This window comes from Pan paniscus, chromosome 1, assembly GCF_029289425.2.
Source record: "Pan paniscus chromosome 1, NHGRI_mPanPan1-v2.0_pri, whole genome shotgun sequence".
Lineage (NCBI taxonomy): Eukaryota > Metazoa > Chordata > Mammalia > Primates > Hominidae > Pan > Pan paniscus.
In genome coordinates, this window is record NC_073249.2 from 25,007,796 (window position 1) to 25,028,778 (window position 20,983).

At 45.9% G+C, this 20,983-nt stretch overlaps 1 protein-coding gene across 5 annotated transcripts in view; it reads right to left on the minus strand.

Moving 5' to 3' along the window:
* CNIH3 (cornichon family AMPA receptor auxiliary protein 3) overlaps positions 1–20,983 on the minus strand; it is a 343,860-nt gene that overhangs the window by 258,865 nt on the left and 64,012 nt on the right. For 3 of the 5 annotated variants that reach the window (XM_024927677.4, XM_034947675.3, XM_024927674.4), the window contains exons 2-4: positions 7,424–7,463; positions 6,623–6,778; positions 4,554–4,689 (exon numbers count right to left, since the gene is read on the minus strand). The exons of 1 other annotated variant lie outside the window; for it this stretch is intronic. In XM_024927677.4, the coding sequence (XP_024783445.1) occupies positions 4,572–4,689; positions 6,623–6,778; positions 7,424–7,463 (314 nt within the window). In that variant the 3' untranslated portion in view covers positions 4,554–4,571. The remainder of the gene's footprint in view (positions 1–4,553; positions 4,690–6,622; positions 6,779–7,423; positions 7,464–20,983) is intronic. One more of the 5 variants, XM_055107643.2, reaches the window with a different exon arrangement.

The window sequence follows — 20,983 nt, forward strand, 5'->3', positions numbered from 1 at the left end:
AGGATGAGCCTGCTTGGGAAGCACAGATTCCAAAGAATGGAAGTCAGTGTTCTTAAGTGTAGAGGTGTGGGATCGCTTATATCGACAAAGCTTAGGAAAGCTTAACAGAATTTCAACATCTTTCTATACAAGGCTTAATGTGTTGTGCTCAAGCCTTTCTGTGTAAGGCTTGAGAGATGTTGTGCTGCATAATAAATTTAGGGTGTCCTAAAATTTTATGTACTTTCACAAATTGTAGAAGCAGAGAAATTGTTTCCTTCATTTCCAAGCCATGGTGAATCCTTGAGCAACAGAGAACAAAATAATAATAGTAAATGGTGCTAGGGGAGATGTGGCAAAGATGCAGCTGTTGTTGAGTCACCCTGGGAGAAAGGTTTGCTGTTTATCAACTGGATACACAGCCTTGGCCTCTGGGTACTCTAAACTAGCACTAGTCAATAGAACTTTCTACAGTGATGGAAATATTCTATTCTGCACTGTCCAACAGAGTAGTCACTATCCACATTGGCTAGTAAGCACTTGAAATGTGGCCTACTGTGACTGAGAAAATCAATTTTAATTATATTTAATTTTAATTCATTTCCATTTCAATAGCCACATGTGGCTAGTAGCTACCATGTTAGTCAAAGTTCTCCCAAGAAACAGAACCAACAGGAGATACATATTAAATAATATATATAATATAAACTATACATGTCACATATTATATATTTTTATGTGTGTACATATATAGTATACATATACATATTTCCTGCCACTTCTGCATGAAGAGTACACACATAAAATGTATATGTGATGTGTATATTATATATATTATTTAATATATTACATATATAACATGTATATATGTACACGCACACATAAAATATATAGTATGTGATATGTATCTTTCACACACACAAGCATACACATACATGCATACAGAGAAAGAGAAATTTTGAGAACTCCCACAATCATAGAGGCTAAGAGGTCCCATGATCTGCCGTCTGCAAGCTGGAGACCCAGGAAGGCTGGTGGTGTAGTTCTGTCCTAGTCTGAAGGCCTGAGAACCAGGGGAGCCAATAGTGTAAGTCTCAGTCCACAAACAGAAGTAGATTGATGCCCCAGCTCAAGCAATCAGGCAAAAAAAGAGGCAAGTTCTCCCTTCCTCTGCCTTCTGTTCTATTCAGGCCCTTCTGCCATGACTGTGAGGCCTCCCCTGCCATGCGGTGCTGTGAGTCAATTAAACCTCTTTCATTTATAAATTGCCCAGTTTCAGGTATGTGTTTATTAGCAGCATTAGAACAGACGAATACGATAACTATAGTAGTAACTGCCATTTATTAAGTGCTTTATATATGCCAAGTGCTATGCTAACAGTCTTACAAACTTTACCTCATTTCATTTTCAGAACAACCCAGTGGGGTAGGTATTATTATTAATTCCTTTTATGGATGATGAAACTTAGGCTAAAAAGGTAATTTCCCAAGATCACATGCTCATAATTGGTACCACTAAGAGATTCAACCCATTGCACCAAGCCTGGGTCTTAAGAAAACCTGTTTCTAACCACTATTCCTCCATATGAAGCAAAAGGAGGACTAAACTCGAAATCCAAAGGCTGGCTTCTAGTTCTCCTTCTTCCTCTTGTCCTTTGGAGCTGTACGTACGGGTTGTTGCCTATCTCTGAATCTCAGCTTCCTCAGCATAAAATGAGGCTAGTCCTCCCGCCCTGCATGTGTCACAAGGTTGTCACAGTGACTGAATGAGTAAGAGGGGGTCTAGAAGAGACCTCGAGGGGCTGAAAAGCAAACAAAAAAGCCTCAATGCCATGGCTCACACCAGTAATCCCAGTGCTTTGGGAGGCCAAGGTGGGAGATCGCTTGAGGCCGGAGTTCAAGACCAGCTTGGGAAGCATAGCAAGACCCTGTCTCTAAAAAAAAAAAAAAAAAAAAAGGTTTCAAAAATTAGGCAGGTGTGTTGGTGCATGCCTGTAGTCCCAGGAAGGCTGAAGCAGGAGGATACCTTGGAACCCAAGAGTCCGAGGCTACAGTGAGCTATGATTGCACTACTGCACTCCAACTGGGTGACAGAGACCTTGTCTGTAAAAAAGCTAAATAAATAAAAATAAAAAATAAGACAAGGTCTGAAGGCAGGCACCAAGTCTGCCTGGCATCCCCAGTATTTTGCACTCAATTAATGTTTATTGAAGTAATAATGCATCTGAAAGTGCTTAGAAAGCTGTAGAGCATCATAAAGTATGAGGTTCATGAATCGCTGCAGTCTGTGGCCACCTCGGGTGAGGGCCGGCTCTGCTGCTACAGCCTCCCCGGGGTATCTAGAGAATTCATCTCTAAAGTACATAAACCTTAGACCTCTAAGCACTAGAAATGAACAGCACTCCATTATCCAGTCTACAAATTTCAATAGCGAACCATAAGCATGCTGACCTGCCACTTGCTAAAGGATCGCTCGGTTTATCAAGCTTTATGATGAAAGGGTCTATTCTGCATTCCTTACCCTCCTCAAGGCACCCCCATCATTCCCAAGGCCCAGCACACAGCATTAACACCTCCACTGGGTTGGCAGTAATAACATCCTAGTGTTTCTCCTCAGCAAAGATTTGCTCAGAAATAAAAAAGACAAGAATATATTTCCCTAATGGCAAATGCAGCAACCCGGATCGAGACTGTTATTCTAAGTGAAGTATCTCAGGAATGGAAAACCAAACATCGTATGTTCTCACTCATAGGTGGGAGTTAAGCTACAAGGACGCAAAGGCATAAGAATGATATAATAGACTATGTGGATTTAGGGGGAAGGGTGGGAGGGGGTGAGGGATAAAAGACTACACACTGGGTACAGTGTACGCTGTTTAGGTGATGGGTGCATCAAAATCTCAGAAATCACCACTAAAGAACTTACCCACGTAACCAAACACCACCTGCTCCCCCCAAAACTACTGAAATAATAATAATAATAAACTACAAAAAAAGGAATATCTTTCCCCTCAGAGAGAAACATCCTGGAAGGTGAGGCATCAAACGCCACTCCAGGGGGGTGAGTAAACCCTGTGGGGTTGAGATCAGCCCCACCGCAGCCTACAAAAATGCTGTGTGTAATCAGAGTTTCAGCATCCTGATTTATGAAATGGCTCCGTTAAATAGGCTCCCAGCTGGCATTTCTGCACACACTATGGGGTGTGCAGAACAGGCTCCTGCTCCAAGGTGTGCTCAGCACTGCCCCATGGGAGTATGGAGGTCATCCCACCGCCGCCGCCAACCTCCATCAGGTCAAGAGAGCAGAGAGATAGGGGAAAATGCAAGAAACTGAGATAAACACACATGCCAAAAAACTAACAAACAAACAAAAAACACCATATCCCACAGCCAGAACAGCCATACCTGGACATCACAGTATGCAAGATGCCCCATCTCCAGGATCCAGGTGAAATCTTCCCCTACCCCCTAAAAACAGTTCTTAATTTCCCTGTCACTGAAACAGAAGCAGAGCTGGGGAAGTGGGTGGAGCCATCTGGCTTTATACCTATAGCTCCTAAAAAAAAAAAAAAAACAAGAGGGGGGCCAGGAAGGGCTCACAAGGAAAGAGTGTGTCCTTAGCACTGCGTAGAGACAGATTTTCTGGCGGGGATGATGTGATGATGGCAGAGGGTAAGAAAACGTGCTGCAAAGTTTACAATCTGCCCCATCTGTTCAGCGCTGTTCTGTCCATGGCAGGCGCCGAATGGCTTATCTGCTCTTGCAGTGCAGACCCATGCAGGGGCCAGGCTGTCTGGGGAGGCCTACAGAGACATGGAGGGCCAGCACCACTGCCTGGAGCATGCAGAGGCTTTGCAAAGGCCCAACCCCAAAGGCAGAAAGCCCATGACTCTTCATGGCAGCCCTTTTGCTTTGAGATCTAGGAACTTTTCATCTCTAGCATTGAGCTAGGCTTTGAAAACACAAGGATGAATAAGATGCCATACCTGCCCTCTAAGGTTCATAGTCTCGTGGGAAGCCCATAGATGTGGCCCAGTGGTAGCACCTGGAGTTGACTATGAAGTCAGCAAGGTAAGTTGAGCTGTGAAGGGCTTTATGCGCCAAGCCGAAGTGCATGGATTTTTTTTTTTTTTTTTTTTGAGACAGAGTCTCGCTTTGTCGCCAGGCCGGAATGCAGTGGCACAATCTCGGCTCACTGCAACCTCCGCCTCCTGGTTCGATCGATTCTCCTGCCTCAGCCTCTCAAGTAGCTGGGACTATAGGCACGTGCCACCATGCCCAGCTAATTTTTGTATTTTTAGTAGAGACAGGGTTTCACCATGTTGGCTAGAATGGTCTCTATCTCTTGACCTCATGATCTGCCCACCTCGGCCTCCCAAAGTGCTGGGATTACAGGGGTAAGCCACCGCGCCTGGGCAGTTCATGGATTTTTTTCTCTACATTTGTGGGTCATAAAACATAATCCAGAGGGTACAAGAAGAAAATACTAAAATGTTCATGTATTTATTTGTATACAATTAAACACATAATAAGCTAAGCTTTATTAATATTCACTCTAAGCAACGATCTTCGTACCTTCACTTGGTCCACTCATCAGTGACCACAAGTCACAGGGTCTTGAGTGATCCTGGGGGAACAGTGGGCATCCCACAACGTGGACGGCTTGACACTGGCGATTCTACTTCTCAGCTCTTGTTCAGCATGACGTGGCCTATTATAGACAAGCCTGGGTAAGTGGAACTACAGAGAGGATCCCATGTTTAAGTATCCCCAAAATGGACAAGAGGCTTAAGCTTTTTTCAAAAAAGAAACTGTGGATTGAAGTAATAATGCAAAACAAGATGAACAGCAAGAAAGAGGCAGACCTGACAAGTTGTTAGCCATATTTCAAGGGCAAACAAGACAATATAATCAGATCTTACAAGCCAGCCAAAAAGTTTTCAAATTACCAAAAGACTCTTTGAAACATGGCTTGGCGCGTGCTGCTGCTAATGAGGAATCTAACCCTAAGTGTAATTGCGCTCAAGATATTAGCTGACAACAGTAATGAAACCATTGCAGTTAACAAGACATTTTAAAATGCTGCTTTCCTTTTCTTTACCATTTTTTGAGTTAATATTTGTGTATACTTTACAATGAGCATAATATATTGGTACAGTCATGCATGTACAAAAGTACACATAAATAAGCATACATCTGCTGGGAGTGCATACTCAACACTTTTCACTGCTAAAGAGTGGTAATCAAATCAATGCCACTGTAAATAGCCTAGACCCCAGCCCAGACCCTCCTGTTCTTCAAGAGTGGTAATCAAATCAATGCCACTGTAAATAGCCTAGACCCCAGCCCAGACCCTCCTGTTCTTGAAGAGTGGTAATCAAATCAATGTAACTGTAAATAGCCTAGACCTCCGCCCAGACCCTCCTGTTCTTGGCTTTCACCTTCCAGAAGCAGTAGGAAAAACACTAAAAACATTAAAAGTGGGCACTGCCTACTAAAACTTTGTCAAAGATCATTCCAAAGAGTAAGACCTGCTGGTTTAACCAAACTCTTCCTTCCTAGTCATGGCCATGTGCCAGAGAGGAACAGGTACCCAGCTAAATCTCAGCTCTGCAACTCACCAAGATGTGGGGCAATTCAAGTCACTTCTCTGGCCTAGGCTCCACACAGGCAAAATAAAGGAGTGTAAGGTAGTATGGGAGGCAGAGAAGGGGCTTCTGTTTTAATGGGGGTTTTGTTTTTGTTGTTTGTTTTTTGAGACAGGGTCTCACTCTTGCCAAGGCTGGAATGCGGTGGCATGACCACGGCTCACTGCAGCCTCAACCTCCCTGGGCTCAGGTGATCCTGCCACCACACCCTCCCAAGTGGCTGGGACTACAGGCTCGCACCACCACACCCAGTTAATTTTTGTATTTTTCGTAGAGACAGGATTTTGCTATACTGCTCAGGCTGTTCTTGAACTCCTGGCTTCAAGTGATCCGCCCACCTCAGCCTCCCAAAGTGCTGGGATTACAGGCGTGAGCCATTATGCCCAGCTTATTTTAATGTTAATTCTTTATCTTAATATGTATTTGAAAAATAGCAATTTTCCATTTATGATGGTGGTCTTTTTAAAATCAACTTATGTAAGTTTTACAGGAGTAGATATTAAAATACTAAACAAATAATATAGCTAGTGTGCAGATTTAGATGTCAAAAACTGGGGGCTGGAGTGTAACTGTGGACTCAGAAACCCTGGCTAGATGATATTTATCTAGTGCCCAGGTCTGAAACTCTATGATTATTCTTAACCTGCATGCGTATAAACTAAAATATCGTAAGGCCCTTATAGCAAACAATAGGACTTAGACAAGTATGTTCCAGTTCAGTTCAGGTAGATCATTTTATACCTCTTGGTCTCTGGCCCCTGATTTAAGATGAACAAATGCAAATCAAAAGAAGATGAATGAAGTGGCTTTTTGTGATGACAGTTTCTGCTGCTGTTGGAGATGAGGTTTGAAAGGGTGTTTGTTTGTTTGTTTGTTGCTTTAATAAAGAAAGCTCTCTGCCTTGCCGCTGTGGGAGTCTAAAACTACTGTAGAAAGAAATGTCCAAATATCGGCAAAGGGAGGGAAGGAACGTGAGCCTCAGGCCCTGTCGCTCACCCAGACGCCCTCTCCCGGCAGAAACGTGCGGGTTTGGTGCCCCCTGCTGGCCCTTTTCTGACAAAGACGGACACCCAACCACGGAGGGCCTGGGAGGGCCACTGCAAAGTGAGCCTCTCAATGGTCGTGTGAGTGCGCAGTCTTGCAAAAACGCACCTGAAACAACGGCAATGCATAATGCATGATTGTTAAGAAAACAGATCCCATGAAGTAGCTCTGTGTCTCCTCCTTCATGCCACTATATTGAATTAATGTGTAACTTGAATAGACAACAGCAGAACCCGGGGGAAAATTCGAAGGGCCTCTTCTCATCACTGCTTCTGTCCTCAGCCAAATGGTTCCCCGTGTTCTCCAGGTGCACTGAGAACACAGCTTTTGCAACAGCCCTTACGTGCATCTGAACTGAGGCTGGGAAGTGGGGCTCGGGCATTGCAATCATTTCCTCAAGAAACAAGCTGGCCAGGCCCAGGGGCTCACACCTGTAATCCCAGCACTTTGGGAAGCTGAGGCAGGAGGATCAGTTGAGTCCAGGAGTTCGACACCAGCCTGAGCAACATAGAGAGACCCCCCCACCCCCACCCCCACCCCCAACTCTACAAAAATTTAAAAAAAAATTAACCAGGTGTGGTGGTATGTGCCTATAGTCCCAGCTACTCAGTGGGATGATTGCTTGAATCTGGAAGGTTTAGGCTGCTGTGAGCTGTGATCACACCACTGCACTCCAGCCTGAGTGACAGAGCAAGATCCACTGTTTAAAAAAAAAGCTAGGTAGCACAAATTGTAAATTATACAAAGGGATACAGGCTGCAGGCAGGGTCTCTGCTCTCAAAGGGCTTTCCATCTAGAAAAAGAGATAAAAACAGAAATGGTTAATAATGTCAGTTACCATTTATTAAGCCAGCCACTTTACCATTATCTCCAGTGTTAACAGCAATGCTGTAAGCTAATAATTGCCACGTTGCAGATGGGTAAACAGGTTCAAAGAGGCCAAAGGACAGAGGCCAAAAGCGGGAGAGCCAGGTCTCCAACCCTGGTCAGCTTGACTCTGAACTCCATTCTGTGTTCACTCACATCATTTTTAGCTTAGTTCCCCTATACACGTGGGAAGATAAACTACACCCACCCACACATGGGCCCACACATGAACAGGGAGGGCACGTACCCATGACAATAGCCACCTCAGGGGCTGGAGGAAGGTAAGTGGGCTGGAGGGGTGGCAGGGTGGGTGGGATGAAGGAAATACAAATGTGTTCTTTCTTTTATTTTAAAAACAAACAAGGTTTAAAGCCCACATATACCTCATGGTATGTTGTTAGATAAAAATACTTTTAAATGCAAATAAAAATTGTTAAATGTAAAAAATGTCAACATTTGTTCATTTTGGTTGATGGGTACCTGGCTATTCATTACTGTATTTTCTGTATAGCTCCATTTTTTCTTTTTTGTTTTTGAAACAAGGTCTCACTCTGTTGCCTCAGCTGAAGTGCAGAGGCACCATCATAGTTCACTGTAACCTCAAACACCTGGGCTCAACTGATTCCCCCTCAGCCTCCCAAGTAGCTAGAACTACAGGCGTGCACCACCATGCCTCGCTAATTTTTTAATTTTCTGTAGAGATGGGGTCTCACTTTGTTGCCCAGGCTAGTCTCAAATTCCTGACCTCAAGCGATCCTCTGTCTTGGCCTCTCAAAGTGCTAGGATCACAGGCATGAGCCACCATGCCCATTCTTAGCTCCAAACTTTTTTTTTTTTTGAGACAGAGTTTCACTCTTGTTGCCCAGGCTGGAGTGCAATGGCGCAATCTCAGCTCACTGCAACCTCCACCTCCAGGGTTCAAGCGATTCTCCTGCCTCAGCCTCCCTAGTAGCTAGGATTACAGGCATGCACCACCACGCCCAGCTAATTTTGTATTTTTAGTAGAGACGGGGTTTCTCCATGTTGGTCAGGCTGGTCTCGAACTCCTGACCTCAGGTGATCCACCCGCCTCGGCCTCCCAAAGTGCTGGGATTACAGGCATGAGCCACCATGCCTGGTCAGCTCCAAACTTTTAAAAATTTTCTTAAATTTGTTTTGTTTGAGATAGGGTTTGTCCTGTCACCCAGGTTGGAGTGCAGTGGCATGATCATAGCTCACTGCAGCCTCGCCCTCCTAAACTCAAAGGATCCTCCTACTTCAGCCTCCTGAATAACTGGGACTACAGGTGTATGCCACCACACCCAGGTAATCTCTTAATTTTTTATAGGCAAGGAGTCTCGCTATGTTGCCCAGTCTGGTTGCAAACCAGCCTCAAATGATCTTCCCACCTCAGCCTCCCAACATGCTAGGATTACAGGCATGAGCCACCACACCTGGCCTAGTAAATAATATTTTTATTTAGGAAGAAAGAAGGAAAGAAACTGAAAGGAAATAACTATCCTCCAAGGATCTGAATATGAAATCATGAAAACCAGTCTACCCACTTTGTAATCACATGCGAGTCTGACTATGAACCCACAGGTTCAATCCAAGTGGAGAATACTCAGCTATTTACATAGTGGCTTTTGTCTGGGGACCTCAAAGCACTTCACAAACACAAATTAATTCCACCTCTTGTCACCTCCTAAAAGATAGAGGAGTATTTTACAGATTATTAAATAGGGTCTGGGGAAAATGAAGTGTCTTATCTAACATCACACCATGAGTTACAGACTGAATTGGGAATAGAGGCTTGGAAACGACAAGCAGCCCTCTGGCCTAACCACAACTGTGATGGCATCACTGATAAAGAAGAAACCTATAGCATCTGCCGCTCCCATTCTTCTCGTGATATATTGTAATGCACTGTGCCTTTAAGAAGCAGGCCTTTCAGAGAGGTCAGCCTCCCTTTCCTCACATTAAGCCTCATCTGAAAATATCCTACCATGCATAAACAGAGATCTTTTTCAGGGACAACCCAAACCACATCCTCTGGCTTTCATTTTGCATCTCCAGCCAGGCTGTGTTCAGTGCTGGCCTGTGGTGGAATGAAACAACTCTCCTTCTTTCCCCCTTGCCCCTTCTCCCAGAGGACAAAGCCAGGGAGGAAGGGGACAACCTGTTACCATCAGACCTCAGTGCCAGGGAGGCCTGGTGTGTGCTGAGCCAGGACAGAGAGTATGTGCTCCAGAACCCCCTTTGGAGTATCAGTCAGTAAACTCTGGTTGTGCCATCCTGGAACCCGGCTCCTCTGTGTTTCCTCTTACCTGCCTACCTGAGCCCCACGGCATCAAGGTCAATGACTGCATTGACTGGCCAGGACATTAATATGGTTCTAGTTCTTTCTTTTTTTGTTTTTTTGTTTTTTTGTTTTTTTTTGAGACAGGGTCTTGTTCTGTTGCCCAGGCTGGAGTGCAGTGGCATGATCATGGCTCACTACAGCCTCAAACTCCTGCCCTCAAATAAGCCTCCTGCCTCAGCTCTCAGCTTCCCAAAGTGCTGGGATTACAGCCATAAGCCATGTGCCCAGCCTTGTTTCTGGTTCTTGCTGTCACCCACCTCAATTCTGAGTCTCCCAACTGGCCTCCCTGGCTCCCAACTGCTGATAGTGATCGTTTTAAAACACAACGCTGACCACGGGGCACCCCTACTGACACTCCATGCCTGCCCATCAGCTGAGGATGAAGTTTAAGCTCCTTTGCATGGGGAATGGGGCAAACTGGCTCCCGCTGACCCCTCCAGCTTCTTCTACCTCTGCTCCCTCTTCCCAGTAACAGAGCCTCTCACGGGGGCAGTTCCAAGGGGAACATCCATAGACTTCCCTCAGTGAGTCAAGAGGGAGAAGTCCAGAGTTCAGTTATCAAGTTTAAACAAGGCAGGATGAGAAGTGCAGGCCAGCGGTAGAGCCACGAGGTCCACACTGCTAGGAGCCCATGGGAAGCAGACTAAGAAAAGGAAGGCCTGAAGCCCAGAAACCAGCAGCCAAAGGAGCTTCCTCTACGGTTCGTGCATCGAGGGCCGGAAAGCATTGAGGAGGAGACACCACCACTTTCTGGGGCCCTTTTTCTAGGTGGACAGCTGGGGCTCGCCCCTGGGAGACACTGACACTGTCACCTGCAGCAGGAGGGAAGGAGGTTGCAGGACTGCTCCTCAGGCCTGGACACCACCCCAGCATGCACTCAGACTTCAGGCGAGGGGGGCACAGAGGTGCCAGAGACTGAGCATGGGTCTCATCGTCACCAGCCTGGCACCTCACACTTCTTTTTGTTTGGATTAATCTTGTAGCCAAGAGGGAGCTGTGGAGGATCTCACCTGGGGAGTAACATGATCAGATTGAGGTTTGCAGAAAAACCGCTCTGGCAGCTATTTGGGGCAGGCAGGGTACTTGGGAGATGACAAGAGTCCAGAGGACAGGACAGCAAGAGCCTGACCTGTGGCAAGGAGGGTGGGCCAGGGAGAAGGGGCTGCATGGATTGGGCACTGGGTCTCTGGTGAGGGTAGATTATGTGTGAGCTGGAGGAAAGCATGGAGCCAGAACAGACAGGAGAAGCTGAGAGGAAGACTCACAGCCAGTAAACAAACCATCACCCAGGCTTTCCTTTCTTCTTTCCCTTCTTCTTTCCTTTCGTCTTTCTATCTTCAGGGTTTCACTCTCTCACCCAGGCTGGAGTGCACTGGCATGATCTCAGCTCACTGCAAACCTCCACCTCCCAGGTTCAAGCAATTCTTGCGCCTCAGCCTCCCGAGTAGCTGGGATTACAGATGTGTACCACCACACCAGGCTAATTTTTGTATTTTTAGTATAGATGGGGTTTCACCATGTTGGCCAGGCTGGTCTTGAACTCCTGACCTCAAGTGATCCACCCACCTTGGCCTCCCAAAGTGTTGGGATTACAAGCGTGAGCCACCATGCCCAGCCAGGGCTTTTTTTTTACCATGAGGTTTGCCCAGGAGTAGACAATACAGGCAACTTCTCTCTTTTAGTATCTAATAACACATTTTACCTCTAGCTTTTACTCAAATGCCTAGTTCTACTACTAAACTACTTTAGAATAAAAATCGTAGTTATCTTTGAACCCCCCAGGGTCTAATACTGTACCTCACATATATCACGTGTTTAATAAACAAAGTCTCATTGGCTAGAATACAGGAATACATATATACATACATTTATATCCATATGATTATGACAAACCATATATGATTAGTGGGAGAAGCTGGAAGTTAGAGTTGTACTATATTTTGAAGAATGTTGAATTAAAGATATATTTGATACTCTAAGTAATGGGATATCATTGAAGTTTCATGAGGAGAGTAATTTTATCAGAGCTATGCTTAGGAAACTAAACTGGGCAAGATGTTTTATGGAATAAAGCAGGAAGGAACTGGAAGTAAGATTAACAGAAAGTTACAGCAATATTTTATCATAAAGAGTTCCTGTACAGGGTATAACTAATGGTCCATGGCCCCATTCTACAGACTGCAACCTAAGTCATTGACCATTAAGTTAAAAATCACATCTTAGGAATTCCAATTAAGACACAGACAAATACAGTATAAAATCCAACTGTGCTAGCCCGAATATTTCTGTCTTTACTGGGAAAGCCTGCCCCTTCAAATGCCAGAAGCATTTACAACTCTCCCAGATCTGAGCCTGTGCCATGTTGTGAGTTTGAAAAGGCCCACATCTGGCTTTAATGATCATTGTCTAAAAAGAAACATATCTGAAGGATTGGAGAGAAAGGAAAACTTTGGGGGGAAAAGAAGAGAAGGACATGTTTTATCTCAAGCCACCTAGCTTCTATTTTGTAAATTTATCTATTGCCAAATACATTTCAGGAGTAGATTCTCACAAAACATACATATACCAGAAAATAGCAGTCTCAAATGGAAATACCTCTCATTCACTACTCTGGCATGGCAGATGGCCCTCTCCTGATATTCAGGGAAATGGACTTTGCTTTCAGAGAGAAAAGCCTATAAAACAATGAGGAGTTGTCTGGCGTATGCAGAAATGCTTAACCCCTTGCCCTCAGGTATCAAACCTGTATATGGAATACAAACAGCATTCCTGAGCAGGGACTAAGTCTTATTCATCTTCATATCACCACAGTGCATTGCACATAGTAAATATCTCTAAATGTGAACATACATAGTTTAATAAGAAGCCTGAACTCTTGAGGTATAAAGATAAATTGGCCTCCCGCACTGGTAAGTCTATGGGGTTTCCGCAGTTCAGCAAGAATCCAACTACAGGACAAGACACCAGGTACCCCTTGCTTGCAGACACCCTTGATAACAGAGCAGAGATGAAGGTGAGTTTTGGGGCTTAGACTGTGTTATATTCAAAAGCATTTTGATTTAACTATGGGCCCTCAGGCTGCAGCATCTAACATCATGGGGATACATATACACCAGAGAAAGATCACATACACATATATATTTGGCAAACATTAAATAGAATTTATGATGTGCTAGGCACTATTTTAATCACCTTAAAAATATTAACCCATTTAATGTAATTCTCAGAACAAACCCCAGAACATAGGCACTATTATTATCCTCATTTACAAATGAGAAAACTGAGGCACAGAGAGGACACTTGCCCAGCATCACATTGCTATTAAGTGACAGAGTCAAGATTTGAACCCGATCTGTCTGGCTCCAAGTCTGTGTCTTAACAACACCTAGCCTCGTGCACCGCTCTTTTCTGGGTTGCTACAATTCTCTATTTGGTTTGTTGGATCTGGAGGGATACATACATGTTGATACGTTTATAAGAATTGGTGGCTGGGCAGGGTGGCTCATGCCTGTAATCCCAGCACTGTGAGAAGCTGAGGCCAGCAGGTCACTCAAGCCCAGGAATTTGAGACCAGCCTGGGCAAGACGGTGAAACCCCGTCTCTACAAAAAAATACAAAAATTAGCCAGGTGTGGTGGCTCACACCTGTGGTCCCAGCTACTCAGAAGGCTGAGGTAGGAGGATCACCTGAGCCCCAAGAAGTTGAGGCTGCAGTGAGCTGTGATCACACCGCTACACTCCAGCCTGGGAGACAGAGACCCTGTCTCAAAAAAAAAAAAAAAAAAAAAAAAAAAAAAGAATTGGTGCTTCCTTGTTTTATGAGTATGAATACTTCTCATCAATGTGTAGATACTGAGCTTGTTGATAATTAAAATGTGATCACTTTCTCTCTAGTCCAGTTCTGGGCATGGTCTAATTGCTTAACATATGTGAAATTCTAGTATGGAGAAGGGTCTAATGGAAAAGCAAGCAACTCCATTTCCCAAGGGTGGCTGCTAGACACGTGGCTTGTTGGCTGCCCTTCTGATCTCACATTGTTACCCTAAAAGGGCTGTATCAGGTTTAACTTCAGGGAAGCCCTTAGAACAGGGACGATGCAATCTCAGCTCTCACTCATCCTCCCCTCCTTGCACACGCCCTACAGAGTAACATGCAGACTAAAACTCCACTGAGCAGCGGAGACTGCCAGCAGATCCTCTGCCACTGGGGCCAGGAGGGTGGCACCGAGCAGGGCCCTGGGGCCTGGCAGAGCAGAAGCCAAGGCTGAAGGAGGAAGGAGGGAAGACAGTAAAAACGGAATGTGCTAGTTTCATCACTGTGCCTGAAGTCTTTTACATCCCACGGTTCTGGGACAAAGAGGAGTGACTGTGTGTGTGTGTGTGCGCGTGCACGCGCGTGTGCGTGCATATGAGTGTAAGGAATGGGAATGTGGCCCCAGGCCTGGTGACACACCAACAGCACTTCACTGCTGATTTTTTGGTTTATTTAATACTCAGCTGCCTTTGTTACAAAGGAATTTCATTCCTCAGAGATTCACTATTTTCAAAAGATTCATTCTCGAAAGATCATAATTGTTCAATATTCTATAAACCAAGATTCCTTAAAATAAAAAGGCTTGGGTCTTGGGAGCAATCTTTCCAACTGGGAGCAGGGGAGGGAGTATACTTCCAAAGTCGCAAACAAGATGAAGCCTTTAAGCCAGTCATTTCAAGAGAAATAACCAAACTTTTAGTGCAATAGGTCACAGGGATCAATGTACTATTTTCGGTTAAAGCTTTGGCTTGTTCAAAGGACTTTGCACCTCCAGATTTTTTTGGTAATCAATTGGCAGTTTACCAATTTTATTGAACGCCAACGGTTCATATGCTGTTGGTATAAACAGTAAATAAAATTAAAGTTTAGAATCTGCTCTACAAAGACAGTGTTACTGAAAGGCACAAACAATCTAAATAAAATGAAACAAGATCTTAGAGTCAAACAGACCTGAGTCTGAATTCCAGCTCTGGCAGCTACGTAATCCTAGTCAAGTTACTCAATCTTTTTGAGCCCTAGTTTTCTTGTGGGTAAAATGGGGATAATTACACCTACCCTAGGGGTTTGATTTTCCTGTGAAAGTTAAAGGAGATAATATGTAAAAGTTTTCAGCATGATGCAAAAATAAGTGTTTACTAAATATTAGTTCTCTCCCCTGTGAAAATAAAGAAAAGTAATATGTCATCATTGTGAAGTAACGTCACTCTGCAAATTTACAGACAACCTAACCAAAATGAAGGGGAAAGTGTATTCAAGGTATCTACTGAGTACCCACTACGTATATACCACAATTCATGATATGGCAAAAAAGATTTTTTTTTTTTTTTTTTTTTTGAGACAAGGTCTTGCTTTGTCACCCCGGCTACAGTGCAGTGGCATGAACACAGCTCACTGAAGCCTTGACTTCCCGGTCTCAAACAATCCTCCCACCTCAGCCTCCTGGACTACAGGCGCGCACTACCATACCTGGCTAATTTTTGTATTTTTTGTAGAGACAGAGTTTGGCCGTGTTGCCTAGGCTCATAATCTGCTTTTTAAAAGCTTACACTTGACCTGTCTCTCACGAGAAAGGAAGGAAGGAGGGAAGGAAGGAAGGAAGGGAGGGAGGGAAGGAGGGAGGGAGGGAGGGAGGGAGGGAGGGAGGGAGGGAGGGAGGGAGGGAGGGAGGGAGGGAGGGAGGGAGGGAAAGGGAAAATAATAAAGAGCTTACACTCAAGTCAGGGAATAAAAACGTTCATATTAAACACTCAGTGGCATAAAAGCCATACTTGCCCTCCATTGAGCACTTACAATGTGTCAGGCATCATGCTGACCACCTCAGGAACAGGGTCTCATCTGATCCTCTAAACAGCCTGATGAGATAGTTATTGCAATGTCCCATTTCCCAGATAAGAAAACTGAGGCCTAGCAAGGTTAAATTACTTACCCCAAGGTCACAGAGTTAAGATGTGGGCTTTGAACTCAAGCAGTGTGAATCTATAAGCAGCAGCATGCAAAGACCAGTTACAACTAAGTCACAGGAGAACCCAGAAAAAGATTAAGGTGGGGTTGGACTAGTGACACACGACTCCTTGGAGGAATTCAGCTGGGCTCTAGAGGAAACATGGAAGGCAGGCGGGTACAGGAGGGGAGGAGAGGGGAGGGGAGGGGGTCATGGGAGCAGCCTCCTGCTGAAGCCTCCAGAAGACTGCAGGAGGAAAGGGGAACTTTCTTAGGGGGAGAGGAAATTGGAAGAGGAATCCCTTTACCAAATGTCGCTTGGAGCCCAGAATTTCAGCCAGTCTGCATAAGAATAATGTCCTACAGTTTTAAAGAACACACCATAGTTTACAAAATGCTTGCACAAAACTGTCCCATTTGATGATGACAATGGGTAACATTTACTGAGAAATTTATAATAAACCAGGCACTACACTAGCTCATTCCAGCCTTAACATGGTGCTAGGAAGTAGGTTGTAGTCTTGTCCCTCCCAGGTGAGAAAACAGAGACCAAGGTCAGCTAACATGTGGCAACAGTAGGGTTTCAGGTTTGAACCTAGGTCTAACTCGGGAAGGCATCATCCATACAGTCCTCAAAACAGCCTGTTTAAGTAAGTAGGGCAAGTATTGTATCCATTTTTCAGATGAAGAAACTGAGACTTAAAGGGAGCAAGGAAATGAATAATTTAACTCCGCTAATAACTAAACCAGGTTTTATCACCCAGTCCTCAAGTCCCCTCCACCCCACCTCCAAGTTTGCCTTTCCAGGCCTGACGGCGTCTCTGTCCCGGCACCCCTCCCTCCTGGAGCGGCCAGAGGCCTCAGAGCCTGTGGTTGCTGTGGCCTACAGCACAGCGTGCCCGAGCCTGCAGGGCCGGGCCTGTTATTCCACAGTAGTTGGCACTCCCACGGCAATCCCTGCCAGAGGGCTGGGTCGGGTTTCCTGTCTATCTCCCTTGCCACAGCTGTGTTTTCAATAGGGAAGTCGCCTGCTGCCTCTCCTGGGGGAGGACCACACTCCACCTCCCCTTGCTAAACACCAGGCAGCCCTGTGCGGTTGCCAGGGTTGTGTGAGGATAAGATTAGGAGGGGACCCGCCCCTGTGCAGGCCTGAGCAGCTGGACAACCGCCCATGAGACACGGGCTTCCCCGAGGCCCAGGCTGTCACCTCAGCTCTGGGAGGCCCTGTGGGGTTGCAGACAGCAGCGACAGCCCTCCTCCTGCAGGGGAGCCACCTGGCTGTTTCAGAGTGAGAGTCCAGGCTGCCTGTGGGGTCAAAACAGGAGGAAGAAGGAAATAAGAGGGGGGAGGGTGACAGAGACAAGAGGAACGAAGACAGAAGCAAGGGAGGAAAAGACAGAGAGGAATTAGGGCCAAAAGACCAACAAGGGAAGGAGATGTGGAACGCTCTGCGGTCCTGGCTTTCAGCAAGTGCAGCACCCGTGCCTCAGGCTCTCCCTAGCTGATAGGAATTTTAATTACACACAATTAAATTGTATATGACATTTAGTACATTGTGTTCTAAATAGTGTATTGGATTTGAATACCAAGTAAAGGCCATCTTCTTTCACATCCTCCTCCCAAAAGGGTGGTGACTTCATCCGTGCAGAAGTCTCCCAGGTTTCCTCCGCCCCTGCCCCCACCTCCCTCCCTCCCTCCCTCCCCCCCTCCCCCCCTCCCCTGGAGAGCTCTTTGCCTTCCTCCTGCCCTTCTGGGGTTGGCACCCAGCTGTTTCTTCCCTCCTCCTCCTCCCTCACCCTCCAAAGCTCCGATCCCATCACCTTAGCCTGTGTTCTACCCCCTGTCAACTCACAGGCTTTCAACATCTCACCCTTCCCTCCACCTTTTATGTCTCTGGGCTCTGTTCCCCACCATTCATATGGTGTTTAAATCCACGGCTTCCTTTCAGTGGTTAGAGAAGGGATAAAAGCTTCCCTTTATGTTTGCCAGTGTTTAAATTGCTTCTGAAAACACCCAGTGGTGAAAACTATGAAAAGGGGACAGTCTTTTCAGCTGATTGTTTATGTAGAACTCGGCAGGGAATGTAAGCAGGGGGGTTGCTCAGTAATTACTGGACTCCATTCCCCTGGCACGGGCCCCGCCCTCCCTAACTCTAGAGGTGGAATGGCAGTCCACCTCCCCACGCTGCAGGTTACGCTGGTGCAAGAGTGCCTAGACCAGGAGGAAGGCTGTTCGTTCTGCTCATGCAAGCCAGGAGGCTCTGGAAACAGGCAAAGTGGGTTTAGTGATAAAGAAATAGGCCAGCCTCCAAATAAAAGGCTTTTGGCTCTTGCTCCATGGCTGTGCCTTTCAGGAGAGCTGGGCTTTCGGCTCCAAAGGCTGCCCTTCTCCTCTTTCCTCCATGCTGTCCACATGGAGTCTCTACCATGAGATACTTCTGCTGACCAGCTACGTTCACAGAGATCATTTCTGGCTGCAATCTCACTCACACCACTTATTTTATCCCAGTAGATGTTTGTTTCGGCCCCTAATTTCCATTCCCTTGGGCCAGTAAAGTGACTTGATTCCCTCTGTTTCTGAGGACCCCAAGAAAACAAGGGCTTCACTCTCCGGGAGCCGTATCCGCAGCACTCCTGGGTTCTGCCCACAAGTGGTATCCTCAGGGAAGACCCCTCTGGGCAAACCATTCTGAACAAGGCCCAGAGGACCCTCTGCTCACCTGCCCTCCCCACATTCTTCAGCACCTCCCTCCAGTTGCTCATGAAGCCTCCAGGTCCTCTGCCCCTCCACCCTACCTTCCTCCAGCCTCCTCACCACAGAATCATCTCCAACAGGGACCCCTCTTCCAGGAAAGTAGCTAGTCACAAACAAATTTCTGTATAAAGGCCAGGAGCAGTGGCTCACGCCTGTAATCCTAGCACTTTGGGAGGCCGAGGCAGGTGGATTGCCTGAGCTCAGGAGTTCGAGACCAGCCTGGGCAACACAGTAAAACCCCGTCTCTACTAAAATACAAAAAATTAGCTGGGCATGGTGGCACGCACCTGTAATCCCAGCTACTCCAGAGGCTGAGACAGGAAAATCTCTTGAACCTGGGAAGCGGAGGTTGCAGTGAGCCGAGATCGCGCCACTGCACTCCAGCCTGGGCGACAGAGCGAGATTCCATCTCCAAAAAAAAAAAAAAATTCTGTATAAAACATTATCATGATTAAGAACATGAACTCTGGGGTTAAAGGTTCAAGCCTATGCTGCTGTCTGCTGAGCATGTGACCTTGGGCAATTCGCTTATATCACTCTAAACTCCAGGACCCTCATCTGTAAACTGGATACAATAATAATAGTATCTGCCTCATGGTGCTGTTGTCAAGATTAAATGAGATTAAATAAAATTATGAGAAGAATTCTTTACAAAGTGCCTTTCACCCAGTAAGCTCTCAATAATGATAGTATTATTGCCCATGACCATTTATTCAACACTCTTAAACCCCTACAATGAACAAAGTATGACTCCGCCTACCTCAAGGGTCTTTATGTTCAATATAGGAGTCAAATATACAAACAAGTGGACATAAAACAAAGCAGAATTAGTAAATGCACATGAGATAGAAACATGATACGCTTTAGAGAGTAGAGAGATGAAAAAAAAGATTACTGTTTCCAGAAGAACAGAAGAGGCACAGCAGTAGAGGTGGCCCACGAGCAAGGCTTTGAAGCATGAGCAGGGCTCTGATCAGTGGAAGCAGATGGTAGGTTCCAGGAAGTGGCAGAAGGGGAGGCATGGAGATGTGACGGTGCAGGGTGTGTGGAATGCACAGATGCCGGCTGCTTCCTCGGGTTCCAGCCCCCCTTCTTCCATCCTAGCAGCCTCATTGTCCACTTAGGCATCCACTGCATTGTGGGGAGTCTTGAGGTCAAGGGAAATCGTGCAGCAGGTAGCCACTCAGCACATCCCAGCCCACTGGCGACTGGGGTTGGTGCAGGGGCAGATGTACGTCAGAAACAAGTCTACTCAGATTAAAGATCAGTCAGGAATGCTGGGGAAAAGTCATTCTTTTTTTTTTTCTTTGCTTTTTTGTCTCACTCTGTCGCCCAGCAGGTTGGAGTGCAGTGGCACAATCTCGCCTCACTGCAACCTCCGCCCCCTGAGTTCAAGCCATCCTCCCTCCTCAGCCTCCCAAGCAGCTGGGACCACAGATGCATGCCACCAAGCCTGACTAAGTTTTTGTATTTTTGGTAGAGATGGAGTTTCGTCATGTTGGCCAGGCTGGTTTCCAACTCCTGAGTTCAAGCAATCTGCCTGCCTCGGCCTCCCAAAGTGCTGGGATTACAGGCATGAGCTGTTGCACCAGCCAAGTCATTCTTTCTTTAGAGACATGAGATGAAGGGCTGCTGGCAACCATTTTGGGACCATGAGAATTAGGAAGAAATTGTGGCCAGGCACAGTGGCTCAGTTTGTAATCACAGCACTTTGGGAGTCTGAGGTGGGAGGATCACTTGAGACCAGGAGTTCAAGAGACCAGTCTGAGCAACATAAGGAGACACTATCTCTACAAAAAAAAAAAAAAATTGTTTTAATTAGTCAGGCTTGATGGTGCGGGCCTGTAGTCCCAGCTACTAAGGAGGCTGAGGTGGGAGGATCACTTGAGCCCAGGAGGTCAAGGCTACAGTGAGCCATGATTGTGCCACTACACTCCAGCCTAGGAGACACAGTAAGATCCTGTCTCAAAAAGAAAAAAGAAAAAAGAAAGAAAGGAATTAGATCCTTGGGGGATTGTTGAGCCTTACCCAAAGCCCCACTCTGACACTAGATTTCTTTTTCTTTTCTTTTTTCTTTTTTTTCTTTTTTTGGTAGAGATAGGATGTCGCTATGTTGCCCAGGCTGGTCTTGAACTCCTGGCCTCAAGCGATCCTCCTGCCTCAGCCTCCCAAAGTGCTGGGATTACAGGTGTGAGCCACAGTGCCCAGTCAGCTGACTCTAGACTTCTTTTGTCCCAGAAGCAAATAACGGCGTGTATTGTATAAGGCAGTTGAGCTACGCTTTTCAGTTTCTTGATGTTCAAAAAATGACCCGAAATAGAGAGTTATAAAAAATTGAAACTAGAAAGGTATTAGAGGGTTAAATCATGAAAGGCTTTC